Source organism: Chelonia mydas, chromosome 9 (genome assembly GCF_015237465.2).
Source record: "Chelonia mydas isolate rCheMyd1 chromosome 9, rCheMyd1.pri.v2, whole genome shotgun sequence".
NCBI classification, from domain to species: Eukaryota; Metazoa; Chordata; order Testudines; family Cheloniidae; genus Chelonia; species Chelonia mydas.
In genome coordinates this window covers 60,753,424-60,771,153 of record NC_057855.1, presented here as the reverse complement: position 1 = coordinate 60,771,153, position 17,730 = coordinate 60,753,424, and the positions used below count along the sequence as shown (strand labels likewise).

The following is a 17,730-nucleotide window of genomic DNA, read 5'->3' as shown; positions in this document are numbered from 1 at the left end:
CTCAATGTCATAATGTGGTGCAGCCCTCCTCCCTGGACAGACACTAGTCTGTTGTGACTGGACCCAACTTCTGATTCCTACGTGCTCTTAAGCCAAGTGGGTCTGATCTGAGCTTGGTCACTGTTCCTAGCTCTGAGTCTTTAAGGCACATTCCCAGGCACAGGCCTCATGTCTGAATCCCTTCCTTGGGATGTGGGACTCTGCAGCCCGACACTTTATCCCTGAAACCAGTGTCTCAGCCCTCCTGAGCCCACAGTTGTTTATACACATTAGATATGAGTTCCACCATTCTGAGCCTGATTAACCCTTTCAGGGGCTAGATGGCAGGCAAGCAAGGAGCAAAGGCTTAGCAAACGAATTTCTTATCTACAGACGCTTTTAAAGCACTAGAGAATTACAGATTTTTGGAAAAAGAGAAATGAGTCCTAAATGCACACCCTGAGTCTGATCTCACCCTTCCTGCGAGTCCTAGGTTTGGCCAGAATCCATAGGCTAGACAGTCCTTCCTGCCTTTCCTCTCCTTAGCCTGGTCATCTGGCATGTGGTAGTGGTCTGGCCCCTGGCTCGAAAGCACACATCTTTGCCCCCTTTTTGCCCATGTGTTTCATCTAGAGGAATTCCAGGCTCCAGCTCCACAAGAGGCTTCTGGGTAGACAGTCATTCAAAGTCAATGGCGCTACTGATAGAAAACCCATTGTTCTACTAGGAAGTAAAGAGTCATTCAACTTTGATGGCCCTTAATGGCTCTCTCATTGTTAGCCCTCCTTGAAGTGTCCTACAGCCCAGCGTGAACAGGACAGTGTCTAGAACAGACGGTCTTGTCAGGGCCAGGTTGGGTTTCAGCACAAAGTGGGTGCCTTAATCCAATATGGAGGTTACAAGTAAAGGGAAGCCCACAATGAAGGTTACAATCAGAAATGGTGTTCACAAAACAAAAGGGAGTTCACAGTTTGACACTGACGTATGCCCAATATGTCACACTCCATGTTTAAGGCCTCATGCAAAAACCCTATTATTAAATACCATGACGCTATGCATGGATCTCAAGGGAACTGCCAGTGGCCAGAATGAGCTGTATGGAGACCCTGTGCCTCTACAGTCTTTGCTCTTCAAGGCACTCTCTAGCATACAGAAAGCAGGAGTCCTCTCCCACTAGCCCCGGAATCGCTGTCAGTGGGGTGCAGGAGATCCACAATGCAGTGGGCTTGGGTACCAAAGTTCATCCATGAAATTATAAAAGGGAAACATTTATGTGGAATATCATGCTATGGATGAAGAGTCCAAAGCAGTGGAAAGAACTAATCCATGAAGAGAAAAAGTTATAAACAAGTTTTATTGGGATACAGAAAATAATTAGCGCCAATGGATATAACAAATGAACACAGTGTTTTCCAAAACAGAGTGCAAAATCAGGCCAGAGGATAAAATACTGATAACAAATCAGTGTGTACTTCAGGAAGGGTGATGACAGAGTTCACCATCTGCAATGCATCTTCTATACCAATTCACTGCACTGGGACTCTCCCATTGCTAAAGTGAAACACCTCAAATTCCCACACTGGGCTAAATCAAAAGTAACTTAAAAGTCTCAGATACATGCATCTCACTTTCTAGGTGAATGCTACAGACAAATAAGAACCCATTCTGCAATTGGCTCTGAATGGATGGACCCCTGCATGAAGCCCCTTTGAAGTCAATGGGTCTCTGCATGGGCACAGGGTCCACCAGCATGGATCTGATTGCAGGATCAGGGCCTAAGTATGTGCCAGGAACAGATTTTGATCTGGGTTTCTGGGATCAGTCTCTGGGATTGGCTCCTTCTTAAAAAGTATATTTTTAAAAATATTTCCTGTTATTCATGAAAGTCCATTCCCCTGCCTTTTTGGAAGCAATTAAAAGGGGAACGAAGTTATCACATTGGAACATGAAAACAATCAACAAACAAGTCAATATTTACCCTACACCCAGAATGCTACCTGAGATCATTTAAAAATTCTGCAATGGAATCAAACATTAGGATATAGACAGCTAAAAATCAGTAATTCAGTCCCACTGCAACCATGATTCTGAAAAATGCTGATGGTGATCCCCCATTTTTCACCCCAGGAGAATGAAGAAGGGCTGGAGAAAAAACAGGTGTACCTACCAACTGTATTTAAAAATTTGAGTAAAAAGAAAAGAGAAACTTCTAGCTACATGCTGTTCATCCTTATAATCCGCAGGAACTCCTGTTCATTCACTTCCCCATCTCCATCCACATCTGCTTCATCAATCATTTCCTGCAGAACAGTAAGGATTCAGAGACCAGATTAGGTGGGCTCAGAGAAGAAGGAATTCATCCCTTCACAGAGTTTCAGCACAAGGTCTATGCAACACACACTCAAAATAGGGCTTATATGGGACCTAAGCAGTGCATAGCTCTTGTGCTGGATCTCTACAAAGGGGCAAACTGCACCCAGAAGAAGTACATTAAAGCAGATTAGGGGAGAGGAATGGAAAGCAAACAGGGTTTTATTCAAGCAGCTTTCACATCCGAAGTATTCAAAGCACCTACCCTATTTCAAGCTATGCATTGGGTAATATAGTGCTAGGGAAGAAGTTCCTGAGGTATTGCAACAGTGTAAATCCAGAGCACTGCAACTCCACTAAGCCACTGGTGAGGACACAGTGAAGAGTCGGAGTTTAAAAGCTGTAAGAAGTGGCTGCAATAGTGTATGGGCTACTGTGCTCGCCCAGAAAAGGGATGTAAATGTCAGACTAAGAAGGAAAAAAAAGATTGCCAGTGGGATTTTTCCTTATCCATTTTGTTATTAAGCACAGATTTCTTGTAATCGTTTTATCAACAAGACCCTCTATGGTCAGAAAATATGTTACTGGTTCTGCTACTGTCCAGGCATGTTGCTCTAAATTCCTGGAGTTTGATCAATTGTAAAATTCCAACTGCTCTGTCTTTACAATGCATTACTGACCTGTGATGATTTTTATATAAATATATACAGTTGAGAAGGACTACGACAGTCTAAGTGGTGCAAAAAAGGAGAACTGCAAAGCCAAATGAGAGTAGCCACATATCACAAATGAAACAATGCTCTCATCAGATGAGATGTAACCATGACTGGCCATGATAAATCATACATCACTTTGCACTGCCCATTCATTGCATAGGAACTAAAAAAAGTGAATGACCCTTTTAGGTATATGGAAATGGGAGAGTTCCAGGAAAGACTCCTAAAGCAAAGAGAAAGGTAAGAAAGGAATGTTCCAGTCTTGTTATCTATTAAGGGAATGATTATTGCTTATCTGCACTAAGTAACAAATCATTTGTCACAGCAGCTCCTCTGTGTCAAATCCAATATCCTCCCTCCCTCTCTGGCTAATATTTGATGTTTCAGATGAAGGCAGAAATCCCCTCTCCTAATCCCCTCTCCCCACTTATAACCCACACACCTCCCAGGTGTGGTGTTCTGTCCCATTCTAGTGGCACTGAGACCACTTAGGCTTTGTCTACCCTAACAGCTTTTAGCAACATGGCTGTGGCCACAGCCGTTCCGCTAAAATGCGTGCAGTTTAGCCGCTGTTTGTCAGCTCTCCTGCCAACAAAAACCTTGCACCCAGAACGAGCAGTGTTTGCGTTGTCAGCAGGAGAGCGCTCCTGAAGACAATGCGCTGCTCACAATTCGTTCAATTGTCAGTGTAGACATAACCCGAGAGAGAGAGAGAGAGATTAATGCAGGGGTGGGCAAACTTTTTGGTCCGAGGGCCACATCTGGGTATAGAAATTGTATGGCGGGCCATGAATGCTCACGAAATTGGGGTTGGGGAGCGGGCGGGGGTGAGGGCTCTGGCTGGGGGTGTGGGCTGCAGGGTGGGGCCAAAAATGAAGAGTTCAGGGTACAGGAAGGGGCGTTGGGCTGGGGTGGAGAGAAGGTACCAGGGGGTGAGGTCTCCGGCTGTGGGTGCGGGGCTGAGGATGAGGGGTTTGGGGTGCAGGAGGTTGCGCCTGGCTGGGATCGAAGTGTTTGGAGGGGGAGAGGGGCTCAGGGCTGGGGCAGGGAGTTGGGACATGGGGGAGTGGCTCAGGGGTGCAGGCTCGGGGCAGCATTTACCTCAAGCAGCTCCCTAAAGCAGCAGCATGACGCCACTCCGGCTCCTACACGGAAGCACACCCAGGCGGTTCTGCTGCGCACTGCCCTGTCCGCAGGTGCTGCCCCTGCAGCTCCCATTGGCCACGGTTCCCAGTCAATGGGAGCTATGGGAGCGGCACTTGGGGCAGGGGGCAGCATGCGGAGCCCCCTGGTTGCCCCAGGAGCCGGAGAGGAGACATGCAGCTGCTTTTGGGAGCCGCACGGAGCAGCCCCCAACCCTGCTCCCCAGCTGGAGCGCTGGAGTGGGGCAAACCACAGACCTCGCTCCCCAGCGGAAGCTTGAGGGCTGGATTAAAGTGGCTGGTGGGCTGGATGCGAACCGCGGGCCATAGTTTGCCCACCCCTGGATTAATGAGTCTGCTCTAAATCCTTAGCTAATAGCCATATGGCTTTTAGCTCATGTGGTAGAGGCTCATCCATTAAGCTCCAGAAGCTCCAGGTTCGATCCCGCCCACCGACGACGGGGGTCTATCAGTGTTACAAGGGGGGGCTCGTCCGGGATTTGAACTGGGAAGTCTCTGAAGCTCGGGACACATTTCCTCAACTAGGGGAAGTATGTAACCCACACACCTCCTGGATATGGTGTTCTGTCCCATCTAGTGGCACTGACACCACTTAGAGCAGTGGTCACCAACCTGTCGATCCTAGGGACTCTCCCAGTTGATCGCGATCTCTGGCGGTGTAGCAAGGCTGCCGCTGAGGCAGGCTCCCCGCCTGCCGCGACCCCATGCCACTCCCAGAAGCGGCCAGCATGCCCCCACAGCCCCGGGGAAGGGAGGGGTGACAGGGGTCTCTGTGCGCTGCTGTTCCTGCCTGCAAGCACCACCCCCACAGCTTCCATTGGCCGGGAATGGGGAACAGTGGCCAGTGGGCGCTTTGGGGGCGGTGCCTGCAGAGAGAGGCAGTGTGCAGAGCCACGTGCCCCCCGCTTCCCCTCCCAGGGGCCGCAGAGGCATGTTGGCCCCTTCCCGGAGCGGTGTGGGGCCAGGGCAGGCAGGAAGCCTGCCTTAGCCTCGCTGCGCCGCCGACAGGGAGCCGCCTGCGGTAAGTGCCACCCGGCGGGAGGCCGCACCCCAACCCCCAGCCCTGAGCTCCCTCCCAGAGCCAGCACCCCAAACCCCCTGCCCCAGCCCTGAACCTCCTCCCAGAGCCAGCACCCTGAACCCCCTCCCTAACCTCAACCCTCTGCCCCAGCCCAATGAAAGTGAGTGAGGGTGGGGGACAGCAAGCGATGGAGAGAGGTGGGGATGGAGTGAGCAGGGCAGGGCTTTGGGGAAGGGGCAGGGCCTCGGGGAAGGGGCGGGATAGATCCTGGGTTGCCCTTAAATTCAAAAAGTGATCTTGGGCATAAAAAGGTTGGAGACCACTGACAGAGAGAGAGATTGATTAATGAGTCTGCTCTACAGCCTTAGCTAATAGCCATATAGGTTTTAGCTCATTCGGTAGAGGCTCATGCACTAAGCTCCAGAGGCCCCAGGTTTGATCCTGCCCGCCAATGACCGGGGTCTGTCGGTGTTACACACTCACAAACTAGAGTAGCAACGAGAAGATGCCACTAGGAAGGTAAGATGGATTCAGAACATTGCACAGTTTCCCTAATAGCTAAATTAATCTTCCATGATACAAAGACTCATGTCAACATTGTCCAAAAGCAAAGAGATGTACATTACAAACCTGCAGCTCCTCATCTGTGAGGTTTTCCCCAATCTCACCAGCCACACGTTTGAGATTTTGGAAGGAGATTTTGCCAGTTCCATTGTCATCAAAGAGCTTGAAGGCTTTCAGAATGTCCTCTCTGGATTCTGGCTCAGACTTAACAAAGAAGCGCAGAACAATGATACGCAAATGTGAAGGGGAACCACCAGCATTCTAACATCCCTTCTCATGCATATTACTAAGAATCTAAGCTAAGAGGATATCTTGGATGGCACCTGGCCACTGCAGAGTTCATTTGTTGCCACTATTGAACATTTGCCATTCTCTTTTATTACTTAAGGAAAAGCCATGAACAAAGTTGCAAGAAGAGTATGAGGGACCAGGACTGGAATATCCTAGTAGTGGGCCAATTTAGGACTGAGGTGGATTAGATCTACTGAGGGAAAGGGCAGATGTCAGAGATGGCACAACAGGTAGGGCTGAAGTGTTTCAGTGGGTCTTGCATAAGGATTTCTCTATGGATGCTAAATTGTTCTTATTTGTTTGATTTATCGCTTGTTTGTTCATGATTGTCTTTAGCAGCCAACCTGGCTTCTCCCCCTGCCCCCTCTTTCTAATATTATTGAATTCTGGTTAGTATTGAATGGGAAATGCTGGACTCTCTTGGGTCTTAAGTTTTCTAAATTCCCATCAAAGCCCTTCATGTTAAGGATGCCCAGGACCTTTGTGGCTAACCCAATTTACATACCATTTTCTGAGTCATCGCATACAAAAAGGAATCAAAGTTGATCTTCCCTGACCCTTCCTTATCAACTTCTGATATAATTTTCTTCAACTCTTCTTTCTTGGGTTCATACCCAAGGGCCCTTATGGACACCTGCAAACATGGAAAATAGGCTGGCAATGCAAATAGAAGCGAAGAGGGGGAGACAATTGAAACCACATCACACACTATGAAAAAAAATGGGGATGGAACCACAAGGTGCTACGGCAAGTCAAATAATAAATGCTAGCAAGGCAACGGACATGACAAAGAGCAGGTGTCGCAGATGGCCTGCACTGCATGTGAAGCAGTTATTCTGGACAAGACCCTGATGTCTTTGACCTTATAAATTTGCTTTTTGGCATTCAGAGTTAAAGAATCCAGTTTACAGCGCCAATGAATGATACTATACTACACCAAGACCTGAGTCTCTCTACCAATTTTTGAAGTTTCACAATACTCCCCCCCCCCACACACAGAGTTTAAAATGCTTTTCTCTCCTTTGCTTCTGTGTGACGGTCCCAAATATACACAGGGGAAACTGATTTACCAGAAAGAGGAGACAGTGAAACTGACTCTTCCCAAATTGTTGTCAGAAGCGCTGTGTAAACAAATGGAGGGGGGCAGGAATAGAAGAAAATGTTTTTCCTTCTCTAATCTGTTCAATTAGGTCAGACAGAAATGTGACTTTTAAGTGGATAGTGTCCTTTAAATAGGGTATGAGACAGAATTTAGTGTTTGTTAAACATGCCAGATCAACAGCCCTGAAGGCTGAATCTGTTTATCTGGAACATAGAAACAGATACAGAATGGACTGCAGCAGTGCAGACTTCCACCACCCTGCCTTTCCAATGTGCCTCAAACTTTCCCTGGAGGGACTACCGCTAGGAGGTCTGAGCATGTTCAGTCTGCAAGGTCCATTCAAACTGGCACCTCTGCTGAGATGCCAACAAGATCAAAGAATGCCACTTATGGTGTGGTTTTCTCCTGTGATTGGGATACCAGGACTGAGACTCTACAAAATTTATTACACTCTACAAAATTTATGCCATCAAATGGCAATGACTTTCAGTCACTATTGCCTTGGGTTGGATTTGACCCAGCAATCTGGAAGCGAAACACACTACATCCCATTCCCAAGCCTTTGAAGCATCTAATCTCCTCAAACACGTACCAATTATAGATGATTAGGGAAATATTTATTGCACCACTACGGGTTACATACATAGACGGAGATAAAGAATGTGTGTTTCATTTTACTGCAGTATTACCCCTTAGTTGTAATGAATCACACAAAGTATATTATGCAGTAGTACCTGGTTTCTGGAAACCTCAGAATAAAGTTCCTACTATATAGACTATGTTATCTTAGTGCAGCAAATGTGAAAGCAACAGAAAAGATCTTTACTTTGGATAAGAAATAAAGTGGTTTGCATGACAGTGGAAGATTTCTTAGACTCTAACCCACAACCACAAAACTGAGTCTCTGGATCTATGTCCCTGATTTGTCTGGTCAGCTATACCCCAAAGATTGATGTTGGAGAAGAAGGGGGCAGCTGGCAGGGGACCCAGCAGTCAGGTGAGAAGTATGGAGCTGGAGGAAACCCCCTCTTACCAAAACCCCTGAGTTTTCTTGAACACACAAGTTTTAGCATTGAAAGCTACAGCACTAGACCTGTTTTACTGTCTGCTGCTCTAGGCCTTTTTGCAACAAGCACACAGTGTATTTGTGATTTCTTGCTTGCCTTCAAGTCCTTCACGTCGACTGTACCGGTGCCATCGGTGTCAAGCAAATCAAAGGCCTCTCGCAACTGCTGTTTCTGTTCTTCAGTGAGTACCAGCTTGGGTGCCACCTTCTTCTTCTGGGTCGCTGCCCCTTCCATCACTTTCTTCGAGCTAGAAGCCTTGGAAACATTTGTACAACAAGTTTCAGAGTAGCAGCCGTGTTAGTCTGTATCCGCAAAAAGAAAAGGAGTACTTGTGGCACCTTAGAGGCTAACCAATTTATTTGAGCATAAGCTTTCGTGAGCTACAGCTCACTTCATCCGATGAAGTGAGCTGTAGCTCACGAAAGCTTATGCTCAAATAAATTGGTTAGCCTCTAAGGTGCCACTAGTACTCCTTTTCTATTTGTACAACAAGAGACCAGGTGGATGACTAGCATTAGGGACCCAGACTGCCTGCCCCACCCCATCTCACAAAGGGCACCTCCCAGGGTATGTCTACACTGCATTATAAAACCTGGGTCTGTGGGACCCGGGTCTGTGGGAACCAAGCCTGTGGACTCAGTGTTTCCAAGTCTACACTTGAGCGTCCACACTGAATTGTGAACTGGGCTTAGAATAATTGCTGGACCCTGGTCTCACAGCCATGCTAATGCATCCATACTGCACTACACAGACCATCTGACTCGGATCTGTCTCTTGGGTTGCATCCACACTGTGAAATGGCAGGGCTTGGACCCAAGTCTCAGGGAGACTTTGGCCGTGACCCACCCCCACTAGCAGGGCCTAGGACCCAGGTCTAGAGTGCTCTCTTCTTCTTAGCATATGTGCAACATACCTCAGGCATGTGGCCAGGATTCATCACCGAATTTGGTCCACTGGTTGGATCATTAGCTTCCCCCCAGCTTGGGCTGGGTACTGATGGGGAGCACGAGGTGAATGCTGATCCGTGCCCCCCAGAACGCTCACTAATGACAGTGACCGTACGTCCTGTTTTGGCTGGGACTGTCCCCTTTTTAAGCCCTGTCCCAGACATCCTAATTTTTTTGGCAAAACTGGGCATTTGTCCCACTTGCTCTTGCCAAGTGATGATCAGTTGGAAAGAGCAAGCGGGACAAATGCCTATTTTTGCCAAAAACATGGGGAATGCCCCCATAATAAGGTGTGGAAGAATGTTCAGGGGGGAAGTGAGCGGCAACGCCAGCCCTACACGGTGGGGCTTGGGTGAGCAGTGATGCCAGGCATCTTGGGCCAGCCCCACACGGAGCCATGGGGACCCCCTAAGGCCAACCCCACGCAGGGGAGGGGGGACCTCCTAAACACCGCGTAGTGTCCTGATTTCTCTTTGGGAAATATGGTCACCCTCCTTCTATCACTGACCTGAGTCAGAACAATGTGTGTGTGGAGGGCTGGGGCTCCAACCCAAGTCAGAGGCAGGCTCATTGACAGATTACCACATGGGCCATGGGGCCCCCTTGCGAATTTGGCGCACCCAGAAAAATCTCCTTCCACTAGGGTTGCGAACTTTCCAATGGCACAAAACCAAACACTGCTGCCCCACTCCCAGCCCTGCCTCTGCTCCGCCCCTTCCCCAAGACTCTGCTCCTGCTCGCTCCATCCCTCTCCTTCCATCGCTCACTCTGCCCCACCCTCATTCAATTTCACCAGGCTGGGGCAGGAGGTTGCGGTGCAGAAGGTATGGTCTCTGGGTTGGGGGTGTGGGCTCCAGGTGGGGCCAGAAATTAGGGGTTCAGGGTGCAGGAGAGGGCTCCAGGCTGGGGCAGGGGGTTGGGGTGCAGGAGGAGGTGAGGGCTCTGGCTGGGGATGTGGGCTCTAGGCTGGGGCTGGGGATGAGGAGTTTGGGGGGTAGGAGGGGGCTCTGGGCTGGGGCAGGGGGTTGGAGTATGGAAGGGAGTGCAAGCTCCGGCTGGGGTCTATCAGCTGGGGTCTGTGAGCTGGGACCGAGGATGAGGGGTGTGGAGTGCAGGAGGGGACTCAGGGCTGGGGCAGGGAGTTGAGGTGTTGAGGGGGTGCAAGGTGCGGACTCCAGGAGGGAGTTTGGATGTGGGAGGGGACTCTGGGCTGGGGGGCGGGGGGGCGGTGAGGGCTCTGTCTGAGTGTAGGGCCAGGATGAGGAGTTTGGGGTGCAGGAGCGGGCTCCAGGCTGGGCCAGGGGGTTGGGGTGCAGGGTCCTGGTGGCACTTACCACAGCTCCCAGGAAAAGGGCACGAGGTCCCTGCAGCCCCTAGGCACATAGGTGGCCAGGGAGGCTCTGCGTGCTGCCCTTGTGCTCGCAGGCGCCATCCCCCCAGCTCCCATTGGTCATGGTTCCTAGCCAATGGGAGCTGTGGAGCCAGCACTAAGGGTGGGAGCAGCACATGGAGCCTTCCTCGCCACACATATGTCTAGGGGCCGCACGGACCTGGCAGCTGCTTCTGGGAGTCGCACGGAGCTAAAGCAGGCTCCCTGCCTGCCCTAGCGCCGGGCTCCCATTGTGCTGCCGACTGGACTTTTAACGGCCGGAGCTGCCAGGGTCCCTTTTCGACCAGCTGTTCCAGTCAAAAACTGAATGCCTGGCAACCCGACCCTCCGCTGTGGCCCCGGGCTGGAGGAGCTCTCGCTCTCCACCATGGCCCAGGGGCTGCGGCAGGGGTACAGAGCTTCTCGGGGCTACGGGCGGGTCGGTGGAAAGGAGCAAGTGGGGATGAGGCCACGGGGAAAGGGGCAGAATGGGGTGGGGCTGCTGGGGGAGGTGGCAGAACAGGGTGGGGCCGTGGGGGAAGGGGCGGAATGGGGTGGGGCTGTGGGGGAAGGCGTGGAACAGGGTGGGGCTGTGGGTGGAACGGGGGCGGGGCTGCTGGGGGAAGTGGCAGAACAAGGTGGCGCTGTGGGGGAAGGGGCAGAATGGGGCGGGGCCGTGGGGAAGGGGCGGGGCTATGGGTGGAATGGGGCGGGGCCGTGGGGAATGGGGCGGGGCGGGGCCCTGGGCGAGGCAGCTGGTCTAACCGGCGGCAGGGGAGCGCGAGCCCAAGGTTCCCTTGCGGTGGCCCCCAGCAGCTCCGGCCCAGGGCCTCAGGCGACCTCTCTCTGCCTCTGGGCAGGCTCACCGAGCAGTGTGGACGCGCCCTAGCTACCCGGGGCAGGGTCCCGTATCTCCCCATCCCTACTCACCATCCCGCCCGGGGCAACAGGCCGACAACAATCCCACCCCACCCCATTGGCTAATCCCGCCCCTGCCGGTACTATGGCAACGAAAGGCGGAGACCACTCTGCATGGCGATTGGCCGAGGTACGGAGTGGCCGGGGCGCCAGGAGCGGCGCTGACTGGCTGAAGCGGCGGTGACGCACGTTAGGGAAGCCCCTGGGGCTCGCGGGAGAGTCCAGCGGGCCGGGAGCTAGTGGTGGCGGGGCTGCGAGCCCCGCGAAGCGCCGATCGGCCTGGGCTGGGGGGTCGGGCGAGGTGTCCCCTGTGCCTGCGCAGCTCGTTCTGGGAACAGCATCGCCGTGCTCTGGGGCCGTCTCCTTCCCCGCCCCCCATCCCCGGGGGCCGCGAGCGGGGCGCTCCGCGGGCAGCCCAGCCCGGGTCTCTCTGTGGGTTTCGCTGTTTCAGGGTTGCTTCCGTCAGGGCATGGAGAGAAACTCAGGTACAAGAAGGTGAATGAAATAAACGGAAGTCTGCTTCATTGCAGCAGAAATCCTACTGCTGCATTCTGTGGGCAGGGTATGCAGGCGGAAGGACAGCCACCCAGGGACGCTGCGCTCTCTCCCCTCCGCTGCCGTGCGAGCAGCGTCTTTCCTGCCTGTGCCCCCGCCACCACCCTTTTAACAGACGGATCGCCAGAGAGGCCAGGGGGACTCTTTCCAGAGAGGCGAGTACCCAGAGCAGTGTCTGATAGTGACCCTGCCTAGTGATTCCACAGAAGACAAGCTGAGGACTAGTTAGAAGGATAAACCGTGCCTTTGTGATGGGCCTGCTCACAGCTTTGTGTGAGCGCTGGTTTCCCCTGCACTTCTCACCCAATAAGAGGGAAATTTGATGGAAATAAACTCTAACAAGTGAGGTTTACTGGAGGACTACAGCAAAATATACAGGAAACCTCTCTGGGAAGTAGAGGCCGCTCTTTGGTTACGTGACAAACAAATTTATTTGAGCATAAACTTTTGTGAGCTACAGCTCACTTCATCGGATGCATGATGAAGTGAGCTATAGCTCATGAAAGTTTATGCTCAAATAAATTTGTTAGTCTCTAAGGTGCCACAAGTCCTCCTTTTCTTTTTTCTGAATAAGAGTGAGGGAAGGCTGAGGGAGAGGTCAGCAGTACAGATAGTGCATGCAGAAGCATTAAATACTGGGTGATCAAATCTTTTTCATGTGTAACTTATTTACATAAGTCTCCTTATGTAATTTATAAGTGCTTCTCACATTTAACTGAAAATGGGTTTACTTTTTAAGCACTCATGTAATTAGGCTCTTTTGCCACTTGAGAGCACCAGAATACGTCATTATGTTCCTCCTAATTCTGGCAACACACACACTGCTCCAGTCTCATACAGGCAGACAGGAAGATTTCTTTAAATTAAGGTTTAAATCAAATTAAACTTGAAAATGAACACAATCATTTCAGTATGCCTTGTATGATTCATTTTTATATTAACTTTATTTCCACACTGTCCCCTCTTGGCAGGATGGAAGTTAACAGTTTAGCAGCTGCATAGGGAAAAGTTGATTATACACTACTGATTCCTGGGGAAGGTGTGGGGATAGGGTAGGCTTTAGGCAGTGAAGAAGCAGTTCAAGCTTTTGGCAGGATGGGAATGAATCTCCCCCTTGTGGATGTGGTGGAGGCAACTTTATTTGGGGAGGAAGGGAGACTTGGGTTCCCATGCTAAGGCTAGGCCTGAGGCCCATTGGGTCATAGAGTTGGTGTTGGCAGGCAGCTCCTGAGGTTGCTGGTGCAGTGGGACAACGTTACGGGGTTGGCAGGCTGCAGCTAATGTGACTTGCCCTAGGGGTTCTAAGGATAGGGATCCCCAGTCTAGAATTACACCTGTGGCAGCAGAGATCCTCAAGATAGGGTCAGGGTTACTAACGGTAGTCCTCTCTTGGCCAAGGTCATACCTGGCAACAGTACAGCTCCCAGAGCTAGGGTTAGGGCTCCCTTGGCTCAGGTTAGGGTTACCAAGGATAGGGGTCCCTAGGCTGTGGCCAGTAGGGTTTGTGGTGCTATGGTTAGGTTTACTAAGGATAGGACACCCTGGACTAGGGTTAGAGTTACTTATTATAGGTCCCTAGGAGCTAGATTTAGGCCTCAAGCCAGTAGGGCTTCCCCGATTAGTATTACAGTTATTAAGGCTAGGGATCACCAGGCTAAGAGTAGGACTATAGCCAGTAGTGACACTCAAGCTAGGGTTAGGCTTACTAATGGTAGGCCTCTCTAGAGTAGGGTTACACCTGGGGTCTGTATAACTCTCCGGGCTAGAGTTAGCCTTACCAAGAGTAATGGTCCCCTTCTTAGGGTTATGAAGGGTAGGGGTCCCTGGCCTATGGTTAGGTCTGGGCCCAGTAGGGCTTCTGGCACTAGAGTTAGGGTTACTAAGGGTAGGACCCCACAGGCCAGGATTAGGCCTGTGGCCAAGAGGGATCCTTAGGCTAAGGTTAGTGTTACTAAAGGCAGGCCTCTGTGGGCTAGGGCTATGCCTGAGGTCACTAAGCCTCCCTGGGCTAGGGTTAGCATCACCAAGGGTAAAGGTTCCCATCTTATGTTTAGGCCTTGAGCTTGAAGGGATCCTGGACTAGAGTTAGGGTGACTAAGGGCAGGGTTCCCTGGGCCAAGGTTAGGGTGATAAAGGGTATGGGTCTCTGGGCTAGGATTAGGCCTCAGGTCAGTAGGGCTTCCCATGCTAGGGTTTGGGTAACTATGAGTAGGATTCTCCAGGCTAGGATTGGGTTTATTATGGATAGGGGTCCTTGTGCTAGAGTTAGGCCTGGAGCCAGCTGGGCTCCCCAGGTTAGGATTACAATTACTTAGGGCAGAGGCCCTATGTTAGGGCTCCCTGGGCTAGGATTATGGTTACTAAGAATAGGCATTGGGTCAGTAGGGATTCCCAACCCAGGGTTAGGCTTACTAAGGATTGGGCTCTGCAGGCTGGGTTTAGATCTGGGGCCAGTAGGACTTCCCAGGCTAGGGTTAGAGACCCAAGGGTAGGGATTCTTAGGCTGGGATTAGGCCTGTGGCCAGTAGAGTTTCCCAGGCTAGAATTAAGCTTGGGGCCAGTAGGGCTCTCAATATAGAGTGAGGGTTACTAGGAATAGGTATCTCTGGGCTAGGGCTATGCTTGGGGTCACTAGACCTTGCCAGGCTAGGGTTAGGATGACTAAAGATAGAGATCCCTGGCCTAGGATGAGGCTGGTGGCCAGTACGGATCTTCAAGATAGGGATAGGGTTACTAATGGTAGGCCTCTCTAAGATAGGGTTACACCTGGGATCAGTAGGGCTCCCCAACCTGGAGTTAGGGTTACTAAAGGTAGGCTTCTGTGGGCTAAGTTTAGCCCTGGGACTAAAACAGCTTCCTGGGCTAGGTTTAAGATTCCTAATTGTAGCAATTCCCTAACAAAATGACAGATTTTATGTGAGCTTGTGCAGGAGAGGGTGCGGGTAGAACAAGATGCACATTTTGGGGAAAAGTCTGGGACAGGGCATGTGCAGGGGTCACCCTGTAGAATAATTCATGCAGGTAAAAACTTGAGTGTGACCAGCAGGTCGCAAGTGCACACAGACATAACTGGGAGTGCTAGGTACTGGAGGCTGCCTGTGAGCCATCCAGACTGGAGGCTACAGCAACAAAGCAGTATAAAGGGCACCCCAAGTAAGAGGGCTGGGGTGACGCAGCTACTCGCCAGTCTAGATTGTACCCCAGGTATGTCACAAGGGGTCCCTGGGGGCAGCAGAGGGTGCAGGATAGGATGGCTATACTGTATTATGGACGGTATGAGGTGACAGAAGATAAGGGATTGGGGACTGGGATGGGTGGGTTTTTTTGTTTTTGTTTTTTAAATATGGAGGAGGGATAGCTCAGTGGTTTGAGGCCTGCTAAACCCAGGGTTGTGAGTTCGGTCCTTGAGGGGGCCATTTAGGGATCAGGGCAAAAATTGGGGATTGGTCCTACTTTGAGCAGGGGGTTGGACTAGATGACCTCCTGACATCCCTTCGAACCTTGATATTCTATGGCTATACTATATAATGGGTGTTAGGAGCAGGAGACTGTTAGGATATGTATTGGTTAAGTAGAGACCTGGGAAACTGCTAATGTGCTGACATGGCCTTAGGGGACAAAGGCATAAGAAGGCTGTAGTTCTTTGTTTAATAAATAAGTTGCCATATTTTGCCCTTCCCTGTTGCTTGTAAGAATTGATAAGTGTTGCAGCTGCATAAGAAATGTGAGGATCTAAAGGATACCTTTTGGGTAAAGCAGTGTTATCTCCTCCTCCCTTCCTTTCCCAGCTACATAAACAAGCCCTGGCTCATGGCCTCTTCCTCCCTCCCCTGAGAATTGCTGACCAGGGAGATTTGTGGCTACCAATTGGTACAAAGAAATATATTTTCAAGGTAACATGCCTGTGTAATATGTAGGGTGGGTTTACTACCAAAATGGGTGTTTTTATTACTTAATAAGGGTTTTTGGGGTGTTGTAATGGATGTAAGCACATACATACTAACAAACAAAAAGAATCTGTTGTAATCAATTCAGTGCTTACTGGACAATTGGGTCCAGGGGAACAAGTATAACAATAAAGAAGCCCGTACTCATATCCGTCTCTGGGTCAACCTGCTCTTTCTTCCAACAGAGATGACAAGGGATGATAACCAGGCTGACTATATTGCATAATAGATGTTATGGGGCAGAGGAGGGGGAAGAAGGGCCAAGGTGGCTATTCTGTATAATAGATGGGACAGCTATACTGTATAATGAGTCCTAGGGGGTGGCAGAGGGCAGGGGTTGCTATACTGTATAATGGACACTTGCGTGCTGCAGAGAGTGAGGGATGGCACAATTATACTGCACAGTGGACAGTAGGGGGCAGCAGAGGACAAGGGGCAGGGTAGCTATACTGTATAATGTGTGCTGGGGGCAGCCAAGGGTGAAGGACAGATGCTGGGGCAGCTAAACTGTACGAGCACTAGAGGGCAGCAGAGGGCAAGGGACCAGAGGATGGAGCAGCTATGGGTGCTAGAGGATGGCAGAGGATGAGGGACCAGGATGGCTATCTGGCACAGTGGGTGCTAGGGAGCACCAGAGGGTGAGTGTAAAGGGGTTTACTCACCACAGGGGATGTCTCCTTGTGACTGGGTCTAAGAATCTAATGCCCCTTCCATCACTCGCTTCCCCCGCTTGCTCTCCAGTATTCAGCTTGCTGTCTCTTTGTGACAAACTGCCTATAACCCATCTCAGGGAGTCTTCAGAGCAACTTCCACATCTGTACCACTTTCCCAGTGGCCAGTATTGGGACCTAGGCCTTCCCCCTACTCCAGGTTCAGGCCGAGGGACACTATGCAACTGTAGTCTGCTCAAGCTCTGACTCTGTTGCTGTTTCCCTCGGCTCTTTCATACCTGTCTTCTCAGTAGTCTCAGAGTAGCTATGAGCCTCCATACTGCAGCCTCTTCTACTCGCATTTCCTGCTTTGATACAAGCCCCTGCTTACTCCTGCCCAGATGGGCTCCATCTTCAATTAGTCCTTGTCAGTCAAGCCTAAATCTTCCTCCAGGTGTAGCCTACCAGGTTAATTAGTCCCTGCTGAGCCACATTAACCCCTTCAGGGCTGATGTGTGGTGAACACCCCATCACTTGCTTTCCCCTCAAGACTGCAACCCTCAGGGGCACGGATGCCTCCTACCCTGCATTTGCCAGAGCTGGGCCTTCAGGTCATCTCACTCCTGCTCTAGTTCCCTCATCAAGAGCAATGCTTCTCTTCCATGGTGTTCCAGTACTTCTCCCAGCATGGTTGTGAGGCCTGGGTTCCCACTGCAGTCTGGATGCTCAAGCTTGGGCTTGGAACTATGAGTCCATTAGCTTGAGCCCCTCAGATCTGGGCTTAGTATCCAGTATAGATATACCCATAGACGGCAACCCTGGTAATCCCCTGCCCCAGCCACATTCCAGCTCTTTACACAACAACAGCTGCTCCACATAACCTGTGGTTCTGGTCCCATTGCCAACAAAAGAGCCAAGAGGCAAGGCCCTCTTGACTAGTGGCAGCCTGACTTTCATGACAAGCAGAGCTCTTAAGTGTACTACATTTCAGCTGAAGCGGGCTCCCACTTTAGAGGACAAGGAGACACCCTCACGGAAATGTCCTTTCTCTCAGGGGAAGGTTCACTGGGTCTACAGTCACAGCTCAAGCACTCCACTTCCCAGAGCTTGTTACTCAGCAAAAACATCATA

The 17,730-nt window shown here is 50.8% G+C and overlaps 1 protein-coding gene across 4 annotated transcripts; it reads right to left on the bottom strand.

Annotated features, from left to right (window-relative positions):
- Positions 1-1,314: 1,314 nt before the first annotated feature.
- Positions 1,315-16,997, bottom strand: LOC102932385 (centrin-2). 4 transcript variants are annotated; one of them, XM_043522698.1, is made up of 5 exons: positions 16,899-16,997; positions 8,310-8,468; positions 6,550-6,678; positions 5,820-5,957; positions 1,315-2,279 (listed from the first exon to the last, which is right to left on the bottom strand). In XM_043522698.1, the coding sequence occupies exons 1-5, from the start codon at positions 16,959-16,961 to the stop codon at positions 2,193-2,195; spliced, it is 576 nt and encodes a 191-aa protein (XP_043378633.1). In that variant the 5' UTR covers positions 16,962-16,997; the 3' UTR covers positions 1,315-2,192. The 4 variants fall into 4 exon arrangements, with proteins under 4 accessions (XP_043378633.1, XP_043378635.1, XP_037765561.1 ...); XM_043522700.1 differs by lacking the exon at positions 16,899-16,997 and adding an exon at positions 16,612-16,802; XM_037909633.2 differs by lacking the exon at positions 16,899-16,997 and adding an exon at positions 11,460-11,501.
- Positions 16,998-17,730: the final 733 nt, after the last annotated feature.